The sequence below is a fragment of the Salvelinus sp. IW2-2015 genome, unplaced genomic scaffold, assembly GCF_002910315.2.
Source record: "Salvelinus sp. IW2-2015 unplaced genomic scaffold, ASM291031v2 Un_scaffold1113, whole genome shotgun sequence".
Classification (NCBI taxonomy): domain Eukaryota; kingdom Metazoa; phylum Chordata; class Actinopteri; order Salmoniformes; family Salmonidae; genus Salvelinus; species Salvelinus sp. IW2-2015.
Window position 1 is genome coordinate 36,123 of NW_019942732.1, and position 17,788 is coordinate 53,910.

General features: G+C 42.1%; 1 protein-coding gene across 1 annotated transcript in view; it reads right to left on the reverse strand.

Annotated features, from left to right (window-relative positions):
• LOC112069771 (signal peptide, CUB and EGF-like domain-containing protein 3) overlaps positions 1 to 10,437 on the reverse strand; it is a 30,433-nt gene extending 19,996 nt beyond the window's left edge. Inside the window, exon 1 of the mRNA XM_024137147.2 lies at positions 9,981 to 10,437. Coding sequence (XP_023992915.2) covers positions 9,981 to 10,086 — 106 coding nt within the window. The 5' untranslated portion in view covers positions 10,087 to 10,437. The remainder of the gene's footprint in view (positions 1 to 9,980) is intronic.
• Positions 10,438 to 17,788: the final 7,351 nt, after the last annotated feature.

A 17,788-nucleotide genomic window follows, 5' to 3' on the forward strand; every position in this document is an offset into this window, starting at 1 on the left:
CCTGTCTCCTCCCCTTCATCTATACTGACTGAAGTGGATTTAACAGGTGACATCAATAAGAGATCATAGCTTTCACCTGGTCAGTCTATGTCATGGAAAGAGTAGGTGTTTCTAATGTTTTGTACACTCAGTGTATATCAAGTGTTAACATTCTGGGATACCTTTCTACAATCATCCTCAATTTGAGAAGATCCCAGCTTTTCATATGACTCCTCTCACCAATTGTTCTGAGCGATTAGTGCTTTTCTAGGTCGGTTTGGTTTCGCTTATATATCTTTTTTAAAGCACGGTTTTCAATTACGGTTTCAATAATTTTTTTAAACATTAAATGCATTATAAAATAATAACGTAAAAAATATTTTTGCGCTTTTTAATGGAAATTCCAAAGCCAAAAATAGTGAACATTCAATTACCAAAATATTGAAAATATTCCATTGTCTCTGTCAGGTCCACATTGGATAGACATTACAATGAAATAATACAATATTTCAGTTGTGTATATTACTTAGTTTTTATATGATGACTTTATTATTTTGAATTCCTTAAGGTCATCATCTCATCTCTGCTCAGGCAGTAGCAGTCAAACAGCCAGACAACGTTATCTCGGTACTTCCCATATTGCTCTCTCTTTAGTCATCCTATTTAACTAGCTGCAGAACTATCTGACGAAATCCTTTTACTAGTTCTTCAAAGAAGATACGGCATACTTTCACAAACTGTCTCCATCCCTCTCTCTCGACATTGTGTTGTGTACATTCCTCTCTCATGCGGTCTATGCGGTCTGTGTGTATCTAACTGTACGTAGCAGGCGTAAAAGTGTATCCCTCTTTGCTAGAGAGAGGAATTATAACATTTCTGCACTGAACTAGGTTGAATATTTGCTTAATGAAAACTACAACTCCCTTCAGCACAGCGTCCCACATAGTTCTTGAGTTGATTTCTCCAGTGAATGATTTGATTTCTCTTTAGAGAAACAGCGTTGGGGTCACACAAAAAACATTCAAGTAATTGAACCGACATTGGTCAATTAGTTGTTTAATAACCTCCCCCAAAAATAAATGTTGGTTAATCGCTCAGCACTACTCACCAAGGAAGTATCTGTTTCACCAGTGACGTCACACCGGTCATTTCAGCCCCAAAAAGCTTCAGCTAAACCCCATGTACCTCACCAAATAAATTAGTTTTTTTTGTTCTAAACAGTCCTTGATGTGTTGGGTTTTTCCATTACTAAGCAGAATAAGAGCATTTCCTTTCATTTACAGCAGTCCCCAAAGCTGGCTCTAGCCTCAAGGAATGTAAACACAAGCAGTCTGTAAACAAGGCTCTTTCTGCCCCCCCAACCCCCATCCAACAACACTGACTGACTGACCATCACAGACCAGTCTACAGACGTCCCTCACTGACCCCAAAACTCAAAAAGAGGCGCAGTTGCATTATTAGGCCAGGCCAAAGGGGTCTCAGGAGAAAGAGGTGTAAGGAGGAGGAGGAACGTCGGGGACAATGGCAGCAAGGCTCTCCTCTGTTCTCCACTCCTCTCCACTCGAACCATGTTGAGCCTTAGTAGTGGAGAGAACAGAGAACTAAAGCAGACAATCCCACAGAGCAGACACTTACTTCTGGTCCTGGATCACACCATTGCCAATCAGTGAGTCATGGAACAGAAAAACAAATGGTGGGATTAATGATCTGAGAGCAGCCCTAGCTGTCGGCTCCTAACTGTGGATGGACAGGCCGGCCCTCCAGTGCCTTGGAAGCTCTCCCCTGTCCATGCTGGAGCTCTCAGCACTTTGAGAGGGAGTTGTAGAGTGGCTTGGGTTGGGTTCAGTGTACCATCAACTCTGCTCTTTATCCTCCCACTAACCAATGGGAACGCAGCGCCTCCGCATCCGCACAGAGAACAACAGATGGGTACAGAGAGAAGAGGAAATATAAAGAGAGAGAGAGAGCGTTGTATAGAGACCCGAGGGTGAGAAGAGCGAGAGAGATGAGAGAGAGAGGAGGAGGCAGGATCCGAGAAGATGAAGACATGGTCGGAGGAGAGGCATGCGAGAGAGAGAGAGAGAGAGAGAGAGAGCTATCAGACGTCCCACCAAAGTGCAAAGGAAATGTATTACAAGCCTCATTTGGAGCACACTGTTTACATTACGGCCCAATAAATAAATGGGCTTCTAAGAGCTAGGGGTCTCAGTCAGGGAGCGTTTGGAGGAACAGCCTGAGTCTGGCCTCATTGTTTGGACTTGTGTGTCTTCATGTATGTGTTGTGTGTAATCTTGTCAGTTAATGTTGGTATTTTCATGTGTTTGTCTATGTGTGTAGGAAGGGAAAGGTAAAATATCATGTAGGTTTTCTGAGAGTTTGAGACATCATTGGTCCAAGATTTCAGTCTGTTTCAAGAGGAGATTCACTCCTCCTATCCTGTCCATGTGGAGGCTACCTCCTCTGTCAGCATTAAGACCATCTAATTGAGACTATGAGTGCTGGAARGCTGGTCACTGTGGGGTTTATCTGCTGGGTGCTGATATAGAGGTTTCTCTGCTCCAGGGGAGAAGAAAAGGTGCCATGACAGAGTTAAGAGGCGTGTAAAAAAAAAAGACTGATTGCTTCCCCTGTGCACTGGGCAGGTACGTATGATGTCTGCAGCCATAGYCAGGTTCTAAATGCCCCATGACGACCCAAACCTGCAGACTCAATCGGACATGTCAAAACAATGCTTAGTTACTAAGGCAGGAGCCAGAAATACCACTACTTCAGTCAAACCCCCAAATCGACTCCAGAAGGCTTTTCAAAAATTAAAGCTAAATATCTTTAGATACATATTTATTTTTCAGAGCACCATATTCTGCAATATAWTTCAACCCGTGTCTGACAGCACTGTCAAATGGAAAACCGTTTTCTCTGGCTACCCCAAGCATTGTTTTTTTTTWAACAATCTATAGTGTAACAAACACCTTCAAGCAAACAGAGCCTGTGTTTTTCTTGAACTCAACACAACAACAAAATATTTTACCCAGAGGATCAGACTAATAAAACTCCCCATCACCAAGGCCAGACCCATCACCCAGGCCAGACCCAACACCCCGGCAGACCCACTACCCAGGCCAGATCTATTAATTTGCCACAAACGCTTCGGACATTAACTCTTTAGTAACCAAGAGTGGATCCGTTACAGAGAAAGAATAGGGATGCCTTACAGTATTTCCCTTGACCTGACTCTGAATCTTTGACACACTGTTGGAAAAATAAAATGTATTGGTTTTAAATTCCAGTAGCCAGGATAAAAGTGASTGACTGACCAGTGCTGGGGCTACTGTACTGCTCTGGGTAATGACCTATACCAGACAACCCAGCTTTTACACATGGCTGTAAACATGCATGCATGATAACTGGCTGACTATGTGGATCTCTACCATGCTCTGACTACAGTATACCCCTCTAGAACATCTGTCAAACAGCAACTTATAATAAACAATAACCCCATAGGCAATAAACATAGAAATTCCATATGAAAACAGGACAAAAAATACCATGATTTGGGGGATTTTCACATTCCTTTGGACGAAGGATTGTTGACATATATTTGAATCTAAAAGTATAATTGAGAAATAATATTTCAAAGTTGGCTTATTTAGGATATTTTGGCCTTACCCAGGCCTCCTTTAAGACTCCATAACGTTTCATCTGCCGGTGCTACAAAGCAACAATCTCAATCTGGAACTTTGATAAGCCCGTAAAGTATATTATGTTCAACTATATATTGAAGAATTTGATAAATCAAAAAATTTAGTTTTTCAATATTCATTTGAAAAAAAATCAATATTCATCCATTTATTTATTATTATCAATATTTTTTATTAACATTCTAATCATATTACACAGCATATGGTGATGCTTCATATGGCACCAATTTTAGCTTTGTAGTACCTACATTTTAAACATTTAGGACTCTTAAAACTTCTTTGGGATAGGGGGCGGTATTTTGACGTCCGGATGAAAAGCGTGCCCAAAGTAAACTGCCTGCTACGCAGGCCCAGAAGCTAGGATATGCATATAATTGGTAGATATGGATAGAAAACACTCWAAAGTTTTTAAAACTGTTAAAATTATGGCTGTGAGTATAACAGAACTTATTTGGCAGGCGAAACCCCGAGGACAAACCATCCAGGAATATTWTTTTTTTTAGTTCACTGTATTTTCAATTGGCTTTCTATGGTAAACTAGATTTATGAGGCACCTGGTTGCAGTTCCTATGGCTTCCACTAGATGTCAACAGTCTTTAGAAATTGGTTGATGTTTTTCCTTTGAGAAATTAAGAAGTACGGCTATTCAGAATGAGTGTCAAGCCAAGTGGACTCTTGTTTGGGGCTAGATACAGTATATCAAAATGCAAACTAAACTAGTATCAGGTCTATGCTTGTCTTAACCTCACCACCTTAAAGATCAAAGCTATTTTCACTATTAATTAAGTATATTTGTCTTGGACGGAACTGTCATCAATGGTTTCAACTACTCAACAGCACTGCAAAGATTATGATCTCCCTCCTTTCACACAACTGCTCTGTAACAACATGTACAGTGGTATTGGAGCACCACTTCTCAGGAAGATTATGATCTCCCTCCTTTCACACAACTGCTCTGTAACAACATGTACAGTGGTATTGGAGCACCACTTCTCAGGAAGATTGTGATCTCCCTCCTTTCACACAACTGCTCTGTAACAACATGTACAGTGGTATTGGAGCACCACTTCTCAGAAGATTTGATCTCCTCCTCTTTCAACAACTGCTCTGTAAACAACATGTACAGTGGATTGGAAGCACCCACCTTCTCAGGAAGATTGTGATCTCCCTCCTTTCACACAACTGCTCTGTAACAACATGTACAGTGGTATTGGAGCACCACTTCTCAGGAAGATTGTATCGGAGTATCCATTCTCTGGGTGGGAAAGCACGGCTTAACTGTTTGTCTGCTCTACACTCATGAAGATCAATGACCCTGACAGACTTCCACGGGCATGGTGATGTATAGATTAACAAGAAGAAAAGGACAGTATCTCAAGAGAACATCTATTCAACCTCAATTCAACCATGTGACCTGGAGCTATATTGAGTAAATAATAAAGACAAAGTGTTCTGTGTGTCAAATCCATATGCCAAAACCCCTGAGTTGGCAAACAGAAAGGAACTTTTGCATCAGTATGATRTAAGGCACATATCCACCCTGTGAGTAGATAACAGTAATGTAATAGCACAACAAATACCACTGCTGTCTAGAGTAATGCATGAAGCACAGAAACAGCACCTAACAGAGTGAATGTGATGAGAAAAGTGTATCGAAGTGTTGTTACAATACGATTGGGAAGTGGTGAGAAAGGACTGGCCATGGTCCACGATGATCACATTCACAGAGAACAGAATGCTGTCTCCACAAGAGTTGCATTCTTCTTCTGTGGTGTTCCTAGGGTGGTCTAAGCTCAGAAAGATGAGCAGGAAGAAAATATGTTTGCAGATCTTTTCATGTGGCTTCATATGTGGTTACCAGGAACCATTACTAATAGATCACAAGAGATGTCGGTATTTGACATCTTCAGTAATTGTACAGCTTTGACTTTCACAGGTAAATGCCTGCAACCTTTGCTGACAAAAAGCAAAGCAAACCTATCAACATCTTGACAGCGAATGTATGAGGAATGGACAGGTTTAAATATTTTAAACCAGAGGATAAAGTGAGGAATAGGATCCCCATTTACAAGAGTTTGTGGATGCCTTTAACACACACAGACATAGCCTATGACAGACGGTGGAAAAAGACATGGCTACTTCATTAAGTATAAAGGAAAGAGAAAGAAGACAAAGCAAACAAAGAGGAGAGAAAAAATAAAAGGGGGGGCCCCTTTGGCCTRCCTTCCATCCCCTTCTTTGTGGAAGACACAACACTTCTAGGTAGACCTACCTCCCTCGGGCCTCATTTTGCTGAGTCGTTCCCTCCAGGCTAGGGCTGGTTGGTTCCCACATCGTGGCCAGACCCAGGGCTCACGGCTGAGGGCTGCTGCCCCTGCCTGCCAGAGAGACCCCCAGGTTACACCAGCAGAGGTTACAACCAACAAAGTCCCCGCTCTGCACCGCACCACAGCATGTCAGAACCTCACCAACAGTTGCCTTGGCACTGTATTAGCTAGCCAGGAGCTTTCGACTTGAGCTTAGCTCAAAGGCTCAGTGATTAGTCTTGTCGTCCAAGGCCCTTCACTATTTCCCTTTTTTTCTTTCTCTCTCGCTCTCAGCCTGCTCCTCTAATCTATCCAATTTCCCTTCTTCATCTCCCTCTTTTTCTACCTCTACTTCACCACATCCTCCGCATCACTCCTTTGTTCCATTTCTCTTTTTAGATGAGATAACGATTGATGGCCTGAAGGCAGACCTGTAATTAAGCTGACATTGATGAAGGACAAAGAGGTTTGTCGCCAACATCTGTGTTAAATAAATATTGAGCTGACAAATTGTGCTTATTTTTTATCAGCACCGCTCTCTCTCTTCTAAATGTCTAAAGATAAAAAGCCATAATATTAAAATATTACTAACTGCACATTATTCTTAGACTATCTTCCCAGTTTTAAGATTTCTGTTTTCACAGAGTCCATTCTCATTACTGCATTTGTATTTTTCAATCCATTGCATTAAATATTACTCTCAACAACCAGGGTCCATCAAAAAGATATGTCCATGAACATGAACAACACATGATCACTATCAGACCATGCTTAGTTTGGCACATACTATACTAACACATTTCAACCTGCGCTTCAGACTTCTCATGTCAAAAAGCTTAGAATGTGCTGTGCCATATCTTATCAATAGTAGACTGACAGACACATTTCTAGAACCAATACCAGGCTATGATGGTGGTGCTGCTTGTCACCTAGGCTACAAACAGGTGCATGCCATTACTTAGTGACAACACTGTTCAGGTAACATTCCACAAGATAAGGGAGTGTGTAATCGATGTTGTGGAAAATTAAGTGAGAAAAAAGTCATTCTAATTGCAAAATGTAAATATTGGGCTTTCCCACAAGTGGGGGCAGACCACCCAGGATGCAAAATAGTCACTCCCCCTCCCCCTTCACTCCTCGCCTATAGGCAGAGAGATGTCTTTTTGTGTCTCTCTGCGTGTGAAACATCACCAAAAACAAGCAAAGCTGCCGAGGCTTGCCCACACACACGGTGCTGTGCTCTGTCCCTTGCATATATACAGTGCATTCGGAAAGTATTCAGACCCCTTGACCTTTTCCACATTTTGTTACGTTACAGCTTTATTCTAAAATGGATTCAATTGTTTTTTCCCCTCATCAATCTACATACAATACCCCATAATGACAAAGCAAAAACAGGTTTTTAGAAATGTTTGCAATGTATAAAATAAAAAAAACTGAAATATCATATTTACATAACTATTCAGACCCTTTACTCAGTACTTTGTTGAAGCACCTTTAACAACGATTACAGCCTTGAATTTTCTTGGGTATGACGCTACAAGCTTAGCACATTTGTATTTGGGCAGTTTCTCCAATTCTTCTCTGCAGATCATCTCAAGCTCTGTCAGGTTGGATGGGGAGCGTTGCTGCACAGCTATTTTCAGGTCTCTCCAGAGATGTTCGATCGGGTTCAAGTCTGGGCTCTGGCTTGTCCTGAAGCCACTCATACGTTGTCTTGGCTGTGTGCTTAGTGTAATTGTCCTTTTGGAAGGTGAACCTTCAGGTCCTGAGAGCTCTGGGGCAGGTTTTCATAAAGGATCTCTCTGTACTTTGCTCCGTTCATATTTCCCTCGATACTGACTATTCTTCCAGTCCCTACTGCTGAAGAACATCCCCACTGCATGTTGCTGCCACAACCATGCTTCACCATAGGGATGGTGCCAGGTTTCCTCCAGATGTGACACTTGGCATTCAGACCAAATAGTTCAATCTTGGTTTCATCAGACCAGAGAATCTTGTTTCTCATGGTCTGAGAGTCCTTTTTGTGCCTTTTGGCAAACTCCAAGCGGGCTGTCATGTGCCTTTTACTGCAGAATGGCTTTCTTACGGCCACTCTACCATAAAGACCTGATTGGTGTAGTGCTGCAGAGATGGTTGTCCTTCTGGAAGGTTCTCCCATCTCCACAGAGGAACTCTGGAGCTCTGTCAGAGTGACCATTGCGTTCTTGGTCACCTCCCTGACCAAGGACCTCCTCCCCCGATTGCTCAGTTTGGCCGGGCGGCCAGCTGGAGGAAGAGTCTTGGTGGTTCCAAACTTTAAAAATGATGGAGGCCACTGTGTTCTTGGGGACTTCAATGCTGCAGATTTTTTTTGGTGCACTTCCCCAGACCTGAGCCTTGACACAATCCTGTCTTGGCACTCTATGGACAATTCCTTTGACCTCATGGTTTTTTCTCTGACATGCACTGTCAACTGTGGGACGTTATATAGACAGGTGTGTGCCTTTCCAAATAATGTCCAATCAATTGAATTTACTACAGGTGGACTCCAATCAAGTTGTAGAAACATCTCAAGGATGATCAATGGAAACAGGATGCACCTGTGCTCAATTTCGAGTCTCATAGCAAAGGGTCTGAATACTAATGTAAATAAGGTATTTTTTATTTTATTTGTAATACATAGAAAAATACATCTAAACCTGTTTTCGCTTCGTCATTATGGGGTATTGTGTGTAGATTGAAAAGGAAAAAGTTGTATTTAATCAATTTTAGAATAAGGCTGTAACGTAACAAAATGTGGCTACAGATTGACAAACTTATTGTCCTTATTATTATTTATTTTTTCAAGAGAGAAACAGGCAGAATAGGGGAAATAGTACATGGATAAGAAAACGGCACCCAGGCAGCAACATATTTCAGTCCTTTTATTGTGTGAATGGATTACTTTTATTACTGCAAGTAAAATGTTGTCCAATGACATGCATCATGCATGCATTTTCATTGGCTTTCAATGCCCTAATTCTGATAACCATCGTCATATTTGGAGTTTGAACACTCGATGCGGATTTAGAGTTGTATCACCTTAAACTCTTCAGGCACAGTGTGTGATAAATCAGAAAGAGAAGGCAAGCCATGGAACCAAACTGGGTGCAGTACTGTAGCCTAGCTCAGTGGAGGCTTTGAGAGAGAGCCCTATCGCTCCATGTGAGTGTTACAGAGTAGTGTCAAATACTTGCCCTGGTAGTGTCAAATACCTCCTGATGGTCTTTCTTTCATTAACCACTCCTCTGCTCATTAAGTTCACAACAAACCTGTTCTGTTCACACTGTTGTTGTTGTTGCGGTTTGAAGTGTCACCAGTTATTCTTCATGGTTAGAGAATAGGAGTGTCAGGGAGATTTAAACATGTATTAACAGTTTTAAATCAGACCTATAAAACAGGTTAATTTGACAATGTTGTGCCAAAGTCTCAGAAAAGTGCAGCAGTAGCTTAACCATTGTGGAGAGACAAATATAGTCTGGGCATGCAATGTGAGAATAATTGAGTACTGTAGTTGGTGAAATTCCCAGAATACTTTATATCTCTGTAACAGCATTGACAAATGCCAGTGCTAAAACAATATTTAAACAGAGTGGAATTTCCTAGGTAGAACTTAGAATACACATTTTTTTTGCATTAGCCTACTAAACTAGTTTTAAATGTTCTTCACCAGTGTGCCTCTTCTTTTAAATCATAACCTTCATATAATTTTGAGTAGGATTAATGAGTCATACTTATTTTTTTTATGTTGAAGTTATTGGTGTGTGTGTGTGTGTGCGTGTGTAATCTTTAACGGCTAACTCATTTGTAACTTAATTAGAAATTGGTCAGGTATTAGCATACATATTCACCATGCACTGCAAATTGAGGTAGTGATATCTGCACTAAATAACAATAGCATAGGCTAGGGTTAGGCTACTACGCTCCAGAAAAATAAAGCTTGAAGGAATAAAGGTATTTTGATGGGAAAACGTACCTTGAGTGGATTTGCTTCCTGAAGCGCGAGCTGGCTGTTGGACAAAGGCGACCAGACACAAACCGACTAATCCAATGCTCGCGCGCATTATAACGTGCATATGCATAGCTACTTGATACTGTAGTTAGACTGTTATAGTTATTAAACACCTAGCTAGGTTGCAACGCTCAACACGCGCAAACGGACGATCTTTTTTTTTTTAAGTGTTGGTCCACCTTTAAAAATATAATGTGGGACTCTGAAGTCCTTTCCTTTATGTCTGCTTATTCTGTTTCAAGTGATCGGCTTTTGCGAAATGCCCGACAATGTGCAGCAATACTGAAGCGGTGTTCTGTGATCATGTTCTACACTGGACAATTTCAATATAAGAGAGAGGGAGAGAGAGGGTTGAGAGAGATGGAGCGGAGCGGAGAGGAGAAGGGGGAGGAGAGATTACGATACGCGCATTGCTCCTGCTCTCCCTCACGCGCTCTCTCTCTTTCTCCAACTACTTGCAAGGATTTCTTATTCTGCAGGAATTTACAATCAGCTGCTGGTTGGACCGTAGTCGGGGGTTGCCATGGAGACGGCTTCCGCGGTTGAGAGGTCAGACTCGGGGACCATGTGCAAACAATGGACTGCGCGCCACACCACCACCATCAAGTAGGCCACTTTTCTCATTCATTGACAAGGGAAATGAGCGTTGCGCGAGGGGAAAATACTCTAAACCTCCAAGAGAGAGATACAGTGATTTACAAATATGCAAAAGTGCAGTTGATACTGTAGCACCCCATTCACATTGCACAGGTTGTAGCCACTCTACAGTAAGTAGTAGGTTCGTTATAGCGACTTGTAGCCACTGCGCTTGCACCGTCTCCCATGATTGGCTCTCATAGGTCTACTAAAGTATCATCCTTTTTGCCAAGTCAATTATTCGGAACTATTATTTTCTCCAGCAGTCATCAGAAATTGATTTGATGATATCTAATAGCTTAATGTAGTTGTTGTAGGCTGTCAATCCAACACAAGCTCCAAAGAAAAAGCCATGAGCCAATCACATTCTAAGAGATCCAGAGAGCAATCATAGCGCACTGCTTTGCAAACACCATGCTATTGAGCAATAGCCTTTAGAAAATTCAGTTTAATTGTCACATCTTCCCCATATCTTTGTGCCCCCACAAGTCTGGTGTAACATTATCGCTATTATCATGACCTTCTTGATCTAGATATTATTATTCAAGCCTATACATACTCCTTTTTGAAATTAGTTTGTACCCTGTCCAATTTGTCTTCCGTTTAGAACCCTTAGGGTTCCAAGTAGAACCCTATTGGGTTCCATGTAGAACCTTTTCCCCAGAGAGCTCTACATGGAACCCAAAAGAGTTATACCTAGATCAAAAAGGGTTCTACCTGGAACCGAAAAGGGTTTTCCTATGGGGACAGCCGAAGTACACAAGGCATAGACACAGAAAAATATTACATTGCCCTGGCCCCAGCTCACAAAAAGGTTTTCACATCTTCTGAGAGACAGCAAGGGTGTGAAAGCCTGTGTGTAGCTGGTGTGGAGGAGTCAGGCGCAGGACAGCAGAAATGAGTAAGGAACGTAATTTACAATCAATAAATCAATAAATACAACACAATAAACTAGCCCACAATAACGGACCGTATACATACAAACAATCACTCACAAAAAAAACATGGGGGAACAGAGGGTTAAATAATGAACAAGTAATTGGGGAATTGAAACCAGGTGTGTAAAACAAAGACAAAACAAATGGAAAATGAATAGTGGATCGGCGATGGCTAGAAGGCCGGTGACGTCAACCGCCAAACGCRGCCCGAACAAGGAGAGGGACCGACTTCGGCGGAAGTCGTGACAAAGGGATATCGCCAAGCAGTCTGAACTTCACGTCACCTGCCTGTAACATCCCTCAAACGATACATTTACTTTCAATTCACAGCAGGACTCTGTTTTCCTCCTCCAGAGGATATTGTCCCATATTTAATATGTATTTGTGTTACAGCCTCTACTTCCTCCTTTTCTCTTTTCAAGAATCAATAAAAGCCGAACAAAAGGAAACACAAACAAGAATCAGCATGTTCCTGTTCTTTCATTATACCATGGCTGCTTTTCAACTTGAAAGAGGGTAAAGAAGACAGTTTGCTTTTCCACTCTCCTCCAGAACACTGTATCACTGATCATGTGCTTTATACACCATTAGCAGTGAGGGCCTACTGGGAATGAGTGTCACGACTTCCACCGAAGGTGGTTCCTCTCCCTGTTCGGGCGGTGCTCGGCGGTCGGCGTTGCCGGCCTACTAGCCATCACCGATCCATTTTTCCTTTTCCGTTTGTTTTGTCTTTGGTTCTTTCACACCTGGTTTCATTTGCTTTAATTTCTGTGTGTATAATTACCCCGGTTGCCTGCTTAGGTTTGTGCGGGATTATTTGTGTCATGTTGCTCGTTGAGGTTGTGCCTTAGTTATGTTCACGTATTATACCGAGTGTGTATAAGTTTAAGGAGCGTTGTTTTTCCTCCTTCCGTGAGTAACTGTGTTCTTTTTGGTCGAGGGTGTTTATTTGGTATTGTACCTGACCTTTTTTGTTGTGGACTTGCRTATTAAAAGGCGCTACTTGGACATCTCTGCTCTCCTGCGCTTGACTCCTTCACCTATCTCTAAACACAAATACGTAACAATGAGACTTGAAATGTGCTTGAATCAAAGCACTAACTATCTGTTCCTTCCTTCCCACGTTACCTGGAACAAAAGCCTAAAAAGAGAGCCACTTGTTCACACCTTGGCTTTTGGAACATGGTGATTAGATTCAGCACGGCATCAGTATCAGACAGAAGAAATGCGTATTATATTCTCTTTCCTCTAGGATTTAATCTACTGTGCTGATGCATTTATGTTTAGATGTATGTTTTGAGACAGATAATGCTCTATAATTATGTTCCATAGCTCCTCTGTGTTATTTCTCTTCAATCAAAAGTGTAATTATGGTCTCGCATTAAGATTGAATTGTTATCTSCAAATCATTCAACTACAGGCTAAGTCAGATAATGATGAACATTTAGAAGGCAATCTGATAAAAGCTTGTCCATAAAGATGGATATCTCTGTGGCTGATAGAATTGAAACCTTCAAGAGTTCAAAGGTACAGAGAAACAGAGGTTTACCCAGGTTTAATCTTTGAAGTGTTTTTACCTTGCAGGGTGGAAGCCACTTTCTGGGAATGTCTAATGCTCCTTATTAACATTTGGGTGGTAAAATAAAGCCTGATCATACACTTTTTCTTAAATCTGAGGATGTGTTGGAATTTCATCTGATTTAGAATCACCATGGGCACTACTCTTCTGTCGTGAACCTTCATTTCATGAATCTTAATGAGTTGTATTTATAACCAGAGTAATCAGACAAAGTATAAAAATGCCCTTTCAAATAAATCCCTCCTGGCTTGTAACAGACATCATTTGAAAGGATTCATAGTAATGACCATTTATATCCAAACTGTGAAGTCTGTCAGCCTGGCCTGTGTAATTATAATAACATCCTTCAGAAGAAATATGGAAATGTCCCAAACCCAAATCTCCAGGTAATTGTGAGCCCTTATACAACCAGATGAACTGAGAGTCACTGGGGAGCCAGAGAAAGTCAGGCCACCGTGGCAGGGGAGCCTGGGAGCTGTAAGAGTTGCATAAGCATCAGCATAGTTTTTCAAATGGGTACGGCAGTAACACTTACTTCATTAAGGGCCTAGCGGTGTGCATGGGCATCACTCTACACACAAATTGGGCTATTTTTACTTGAACAGACACATAGGGGAAGCCCAGGTAATGTTTAATTTATGACCCTAGTCGTCATGAAAGGACTTCAGTTAAACTGTGAATCCGGAGGAAAGGGAAAGGGTAAAGAAAGAGAGTGAGAAAATACAGCTGCAGGCTGCAATACAGGCTTCTCCTATTAGATAAGCACACAGCCCCACTATGCAACCAAATGGCATCATATACTTCGGCAATGGGACTCTACCACACCATTTTACATGTATCCAAAGCAACATACATTTCGTGTGGGTGGCCCCAGTGGAAAACGAACCCACAAACCTGATGTTGCAAGTGCTTGAGCCACACAGGACCGAGATGGTGCCCAGCTCATTCCCTCTCTCTCTTTTCCCCTCCAGGCAACACCAGCTAGGTTTCAGTCACCACCACAGGCCCAGCAGGGTCTCTGGGCATTGACCATGCCAACTCCACAGGGGATCAGATGGGGGAGTTTCACACCACATTTCAGCACTGGCAACCCGGAGAACATTGTGGGCTGGCCCCAGGAATTCACCTGACCACAGCCCCAGGCGCTGGCACCACGAGAGAGAGAGAGAGAGACCGGCCTTCTCTGGTTGGTCAGCAGGTAGGCAAGGATACAGTATTACTATGCATGCAAGAATGTGAATGGTTCTAATCTAAGGAACATTATGAGACTAGATGAAATAAAACACACTCCTGTTGTTTTCTCAGAGATGTGTGTTAGATGAGGGTTGCCACTTAATATAATGTTTACATACCCTACATTACTCATCTCATATGTATATACTGTACTCTATACCATCTACTGCATCTTGCCTATGCCGTTCTGTACCATCACTCATTCATATATTTTTAAGTACATATTCTTCATCCCTTTACACTTGTGTGTATAAGGTAGTTGTTGTGAAATTGTTAGGTTAGATTACTTGTTGGTTATTACTGCATTGTCGGAACTAGAAGCACAAGCATTTCGCTACACTCGCATTAACATCTGCTAACCATGTGTGTGACAAATACAATTAGATTTGATTTGATTTGAGTTAGATGAGGGTTAGAGGGTTAGATGAGTTGGAACGTTAGCATGAGTGAATGGCATTACTATGCTCTAAGGCTATGGTTGATGAGGTTCTTGTTTTCCAGTGCAGAGTAGATAGTGTGTGAGCTAGTCTTATCATGTAGATGAGAGTGGAGGGGAGGGGTGGATAAGATGTGCATCATGATTGACATGTGTGTGTGTGTGTGTCTGTGTGTGTGTGCGTGTGTGCATGCGCAATAAGGGACAGGTAACTGCAGACAGGAAAACCAAAGGATATGCCTAATCCTGCTAAATCCTTCTTAAATGTATGAGTGCTCACATTACTAAAGCCATTATTGTCATATCATGCTATTATGTCATCAACTTTTACAGTTGTACTTAACTATTATCTGTCTGCGCATATACAATCACAAGTCTGTAGATGACTAAGCAGGTAGGATAATGGAGATGCCTCCCACATGTTCAGATGGTGACCTGTTTGAATGAGCTAACTGGGCTGGGTAGCTGCACACTCAGCAGTGGCTTTACTGTACAGAGCATCTGCACTAATCCCCCTATGATCATCTAAGATCCAGCCTTAGACAGACCTGGCAACCCACACAGGTACAGTCAGAAGATGAGATCTGGCAACCTCCCACACAGGTACAGTCAGAAGATGAGATCTGGCAACCACCGACACAAGTACAGTCAGAGGAAGAGATCTGGCAACCTCCCACACAGATATAGTCAAAGGACGACCGACCGCCCAAGACAGCAACCGACATAGAAGACCCTGACCTCAATGTGTAGCCGTACGCCAACATGGTTTATGCCTTTATCCCAGTCAGCATCTGACAAGGTCTAGAGGAGCGTCATAAATCTGGAGGTTTGTATTTTCACAAAGTAGAAAAGGATACTTATGCTAGATTAACATAGAACTTGTAGACTAGACACATGTTCGATCTTTTTAAGAAATGTTACGTGAAAATAAATCTATGTCTGATTCCTATAACTTTACCTTGACAAGCAAACAGACTAGATCAAATATGACTGCACAGTTGATGCTTTGTTGAGTAATAGTTTACAAAACATTCAGACTAAGTACCACAGGCCAGGACCAGTCCTAACACTTTTTCTTTTACTCTGGAGAAAATAAATGATTTCCTCTGAAAGAGATCAAAACGACCACGCCACTCTGAGCTCTCTGGGTCACCCTGGGTCAGCCAAGGTTACACTTTTCAGGGCAAAACAAATTGGTTATTGTTATCCAGCCTGCCTCGCTGCACTGTTGCCAGGGCCCAAGCAAAATACTTCATTTCAAACCTCCAGTGGAAGCAGGTTCAATTTGATACAAGGGGAAGAAAACACAATTCAACAGTTCAACATTCATACTGTTAACTGGAGGCAATTCCTCTTATTAGTGAGTTACAAATTACTAACATTTTGTACAAAATGAATGACTTAATGGCTCATGATGAACGGTATGGAATATGAAATACATAAAACACAAAATGGAAATTGCATTAGTCTGCATTAGTCATTCATTCATTGCTCATTTATTGCTCTGTGTTATCGCCAAAGAGAAAGCTGTTAAAACTTAATTATTTCCCTCTCGCGAACGGAGAATTCTAATGATATTATATAAATATAAGTCTGACACTAACTAGGAGCATTCTTTCCTATGAGAGAGCAACGTTGCAGACTGTCTCCTCCCGTAGTTTTTGTTTTTGGATGAAGGTGCTCACATCACGTCATTCCTTGGCAACAATAGAAAATACAAAAATAAATCCTCATTAAATCCACACCATATGCAGCATAATCCTGTCTGAAACGAAGCAATTAGGTCATTATGAACATCTTACAGGGGGTTATGAAAGAGGATGACTTTAAAGCCCATCAGTTTGTTTTGAAGTCTGTTTGGTCTGCTTGCCTGAAATTAATACAGATGACAACAGGCAGCTAAACGGGGGTCCACCTTATGTTCCCTGGGACCTTTGTTCCCTGGGCCCTATGTTCCCTGGATCCTATGTTCCCTGGACCCTATGTTCCCTGGACCCTATGTTCCCTGGATCCTATGTTCCCTGGACCCTATGTTCCCTGGACCCTATGTTCCCTGGGCCCTATGTTCCCTGGGCCCTATGTTCCCTGGGCCCTATGTTCCCTCAGTATCAACTTAATACATTTCTGTCAAAATTGGCACAACTGCTTATTGTCCAAATAATTTGTATTGTAATCAAATGTGGCCTTTTTTGTGGACAGAGAAGATTCAAATAATACCCAGTATGCTTTGAAAGAATTCATTTTCACATAACATTTTCGTCATTTATATGACGAATCATTTATATATCCATCCTGCCCTGCCTATCTAAGGTCTTCGAAAGCCAAGTCAACAAACAGATCACTGACCATCTCGAATCCCAAACGTACTTCTCGCTGTGCAAATCCGGTTTCCGAGCGGGTCACGGGTGCACCTCAGCCACGCTCAAGGTACTAAACGATATCATAACCGCCATCGATAAAAGACATTATGTGCAGCCGTCTTCATCGACCTGGCCAAGGCTTTCGACTCTGTCAATCACCATATTCTTATCGGCAGACTCAGTAGCCTCGGTTTTTCTAATGACTGCTTGCCTGGTTCACCAACTACTTTGCAGACAGAGTTCAGTGTGTCAAATCGGAGGGCATGTTGTCCGGTCCTCTGGCAGTCTCCTATGGGGGTACCACAGGGTTCAATTCTCGGGCCGACTCTTTTCTCTGTATACATCAATGATGTTGCTCTTGCTGCGGGCGATTCCCTGATCCACCTCTACAGCAGACGACACCTTCTATATACTTCCGGCCTTCCTTGGACACTGTGCTATCTAACCTCCAAACGAGCTTCAATGCCATACAACACTCCTTCGGGGCTCCAACTGCTCTTAAACGCTAGTAAAAACCAAATGCATGCTTTTCAACCGTTCGCTGCCTGCAACCGCACGCGCCGACTGCATCACACCCTGGACGGTTCCGA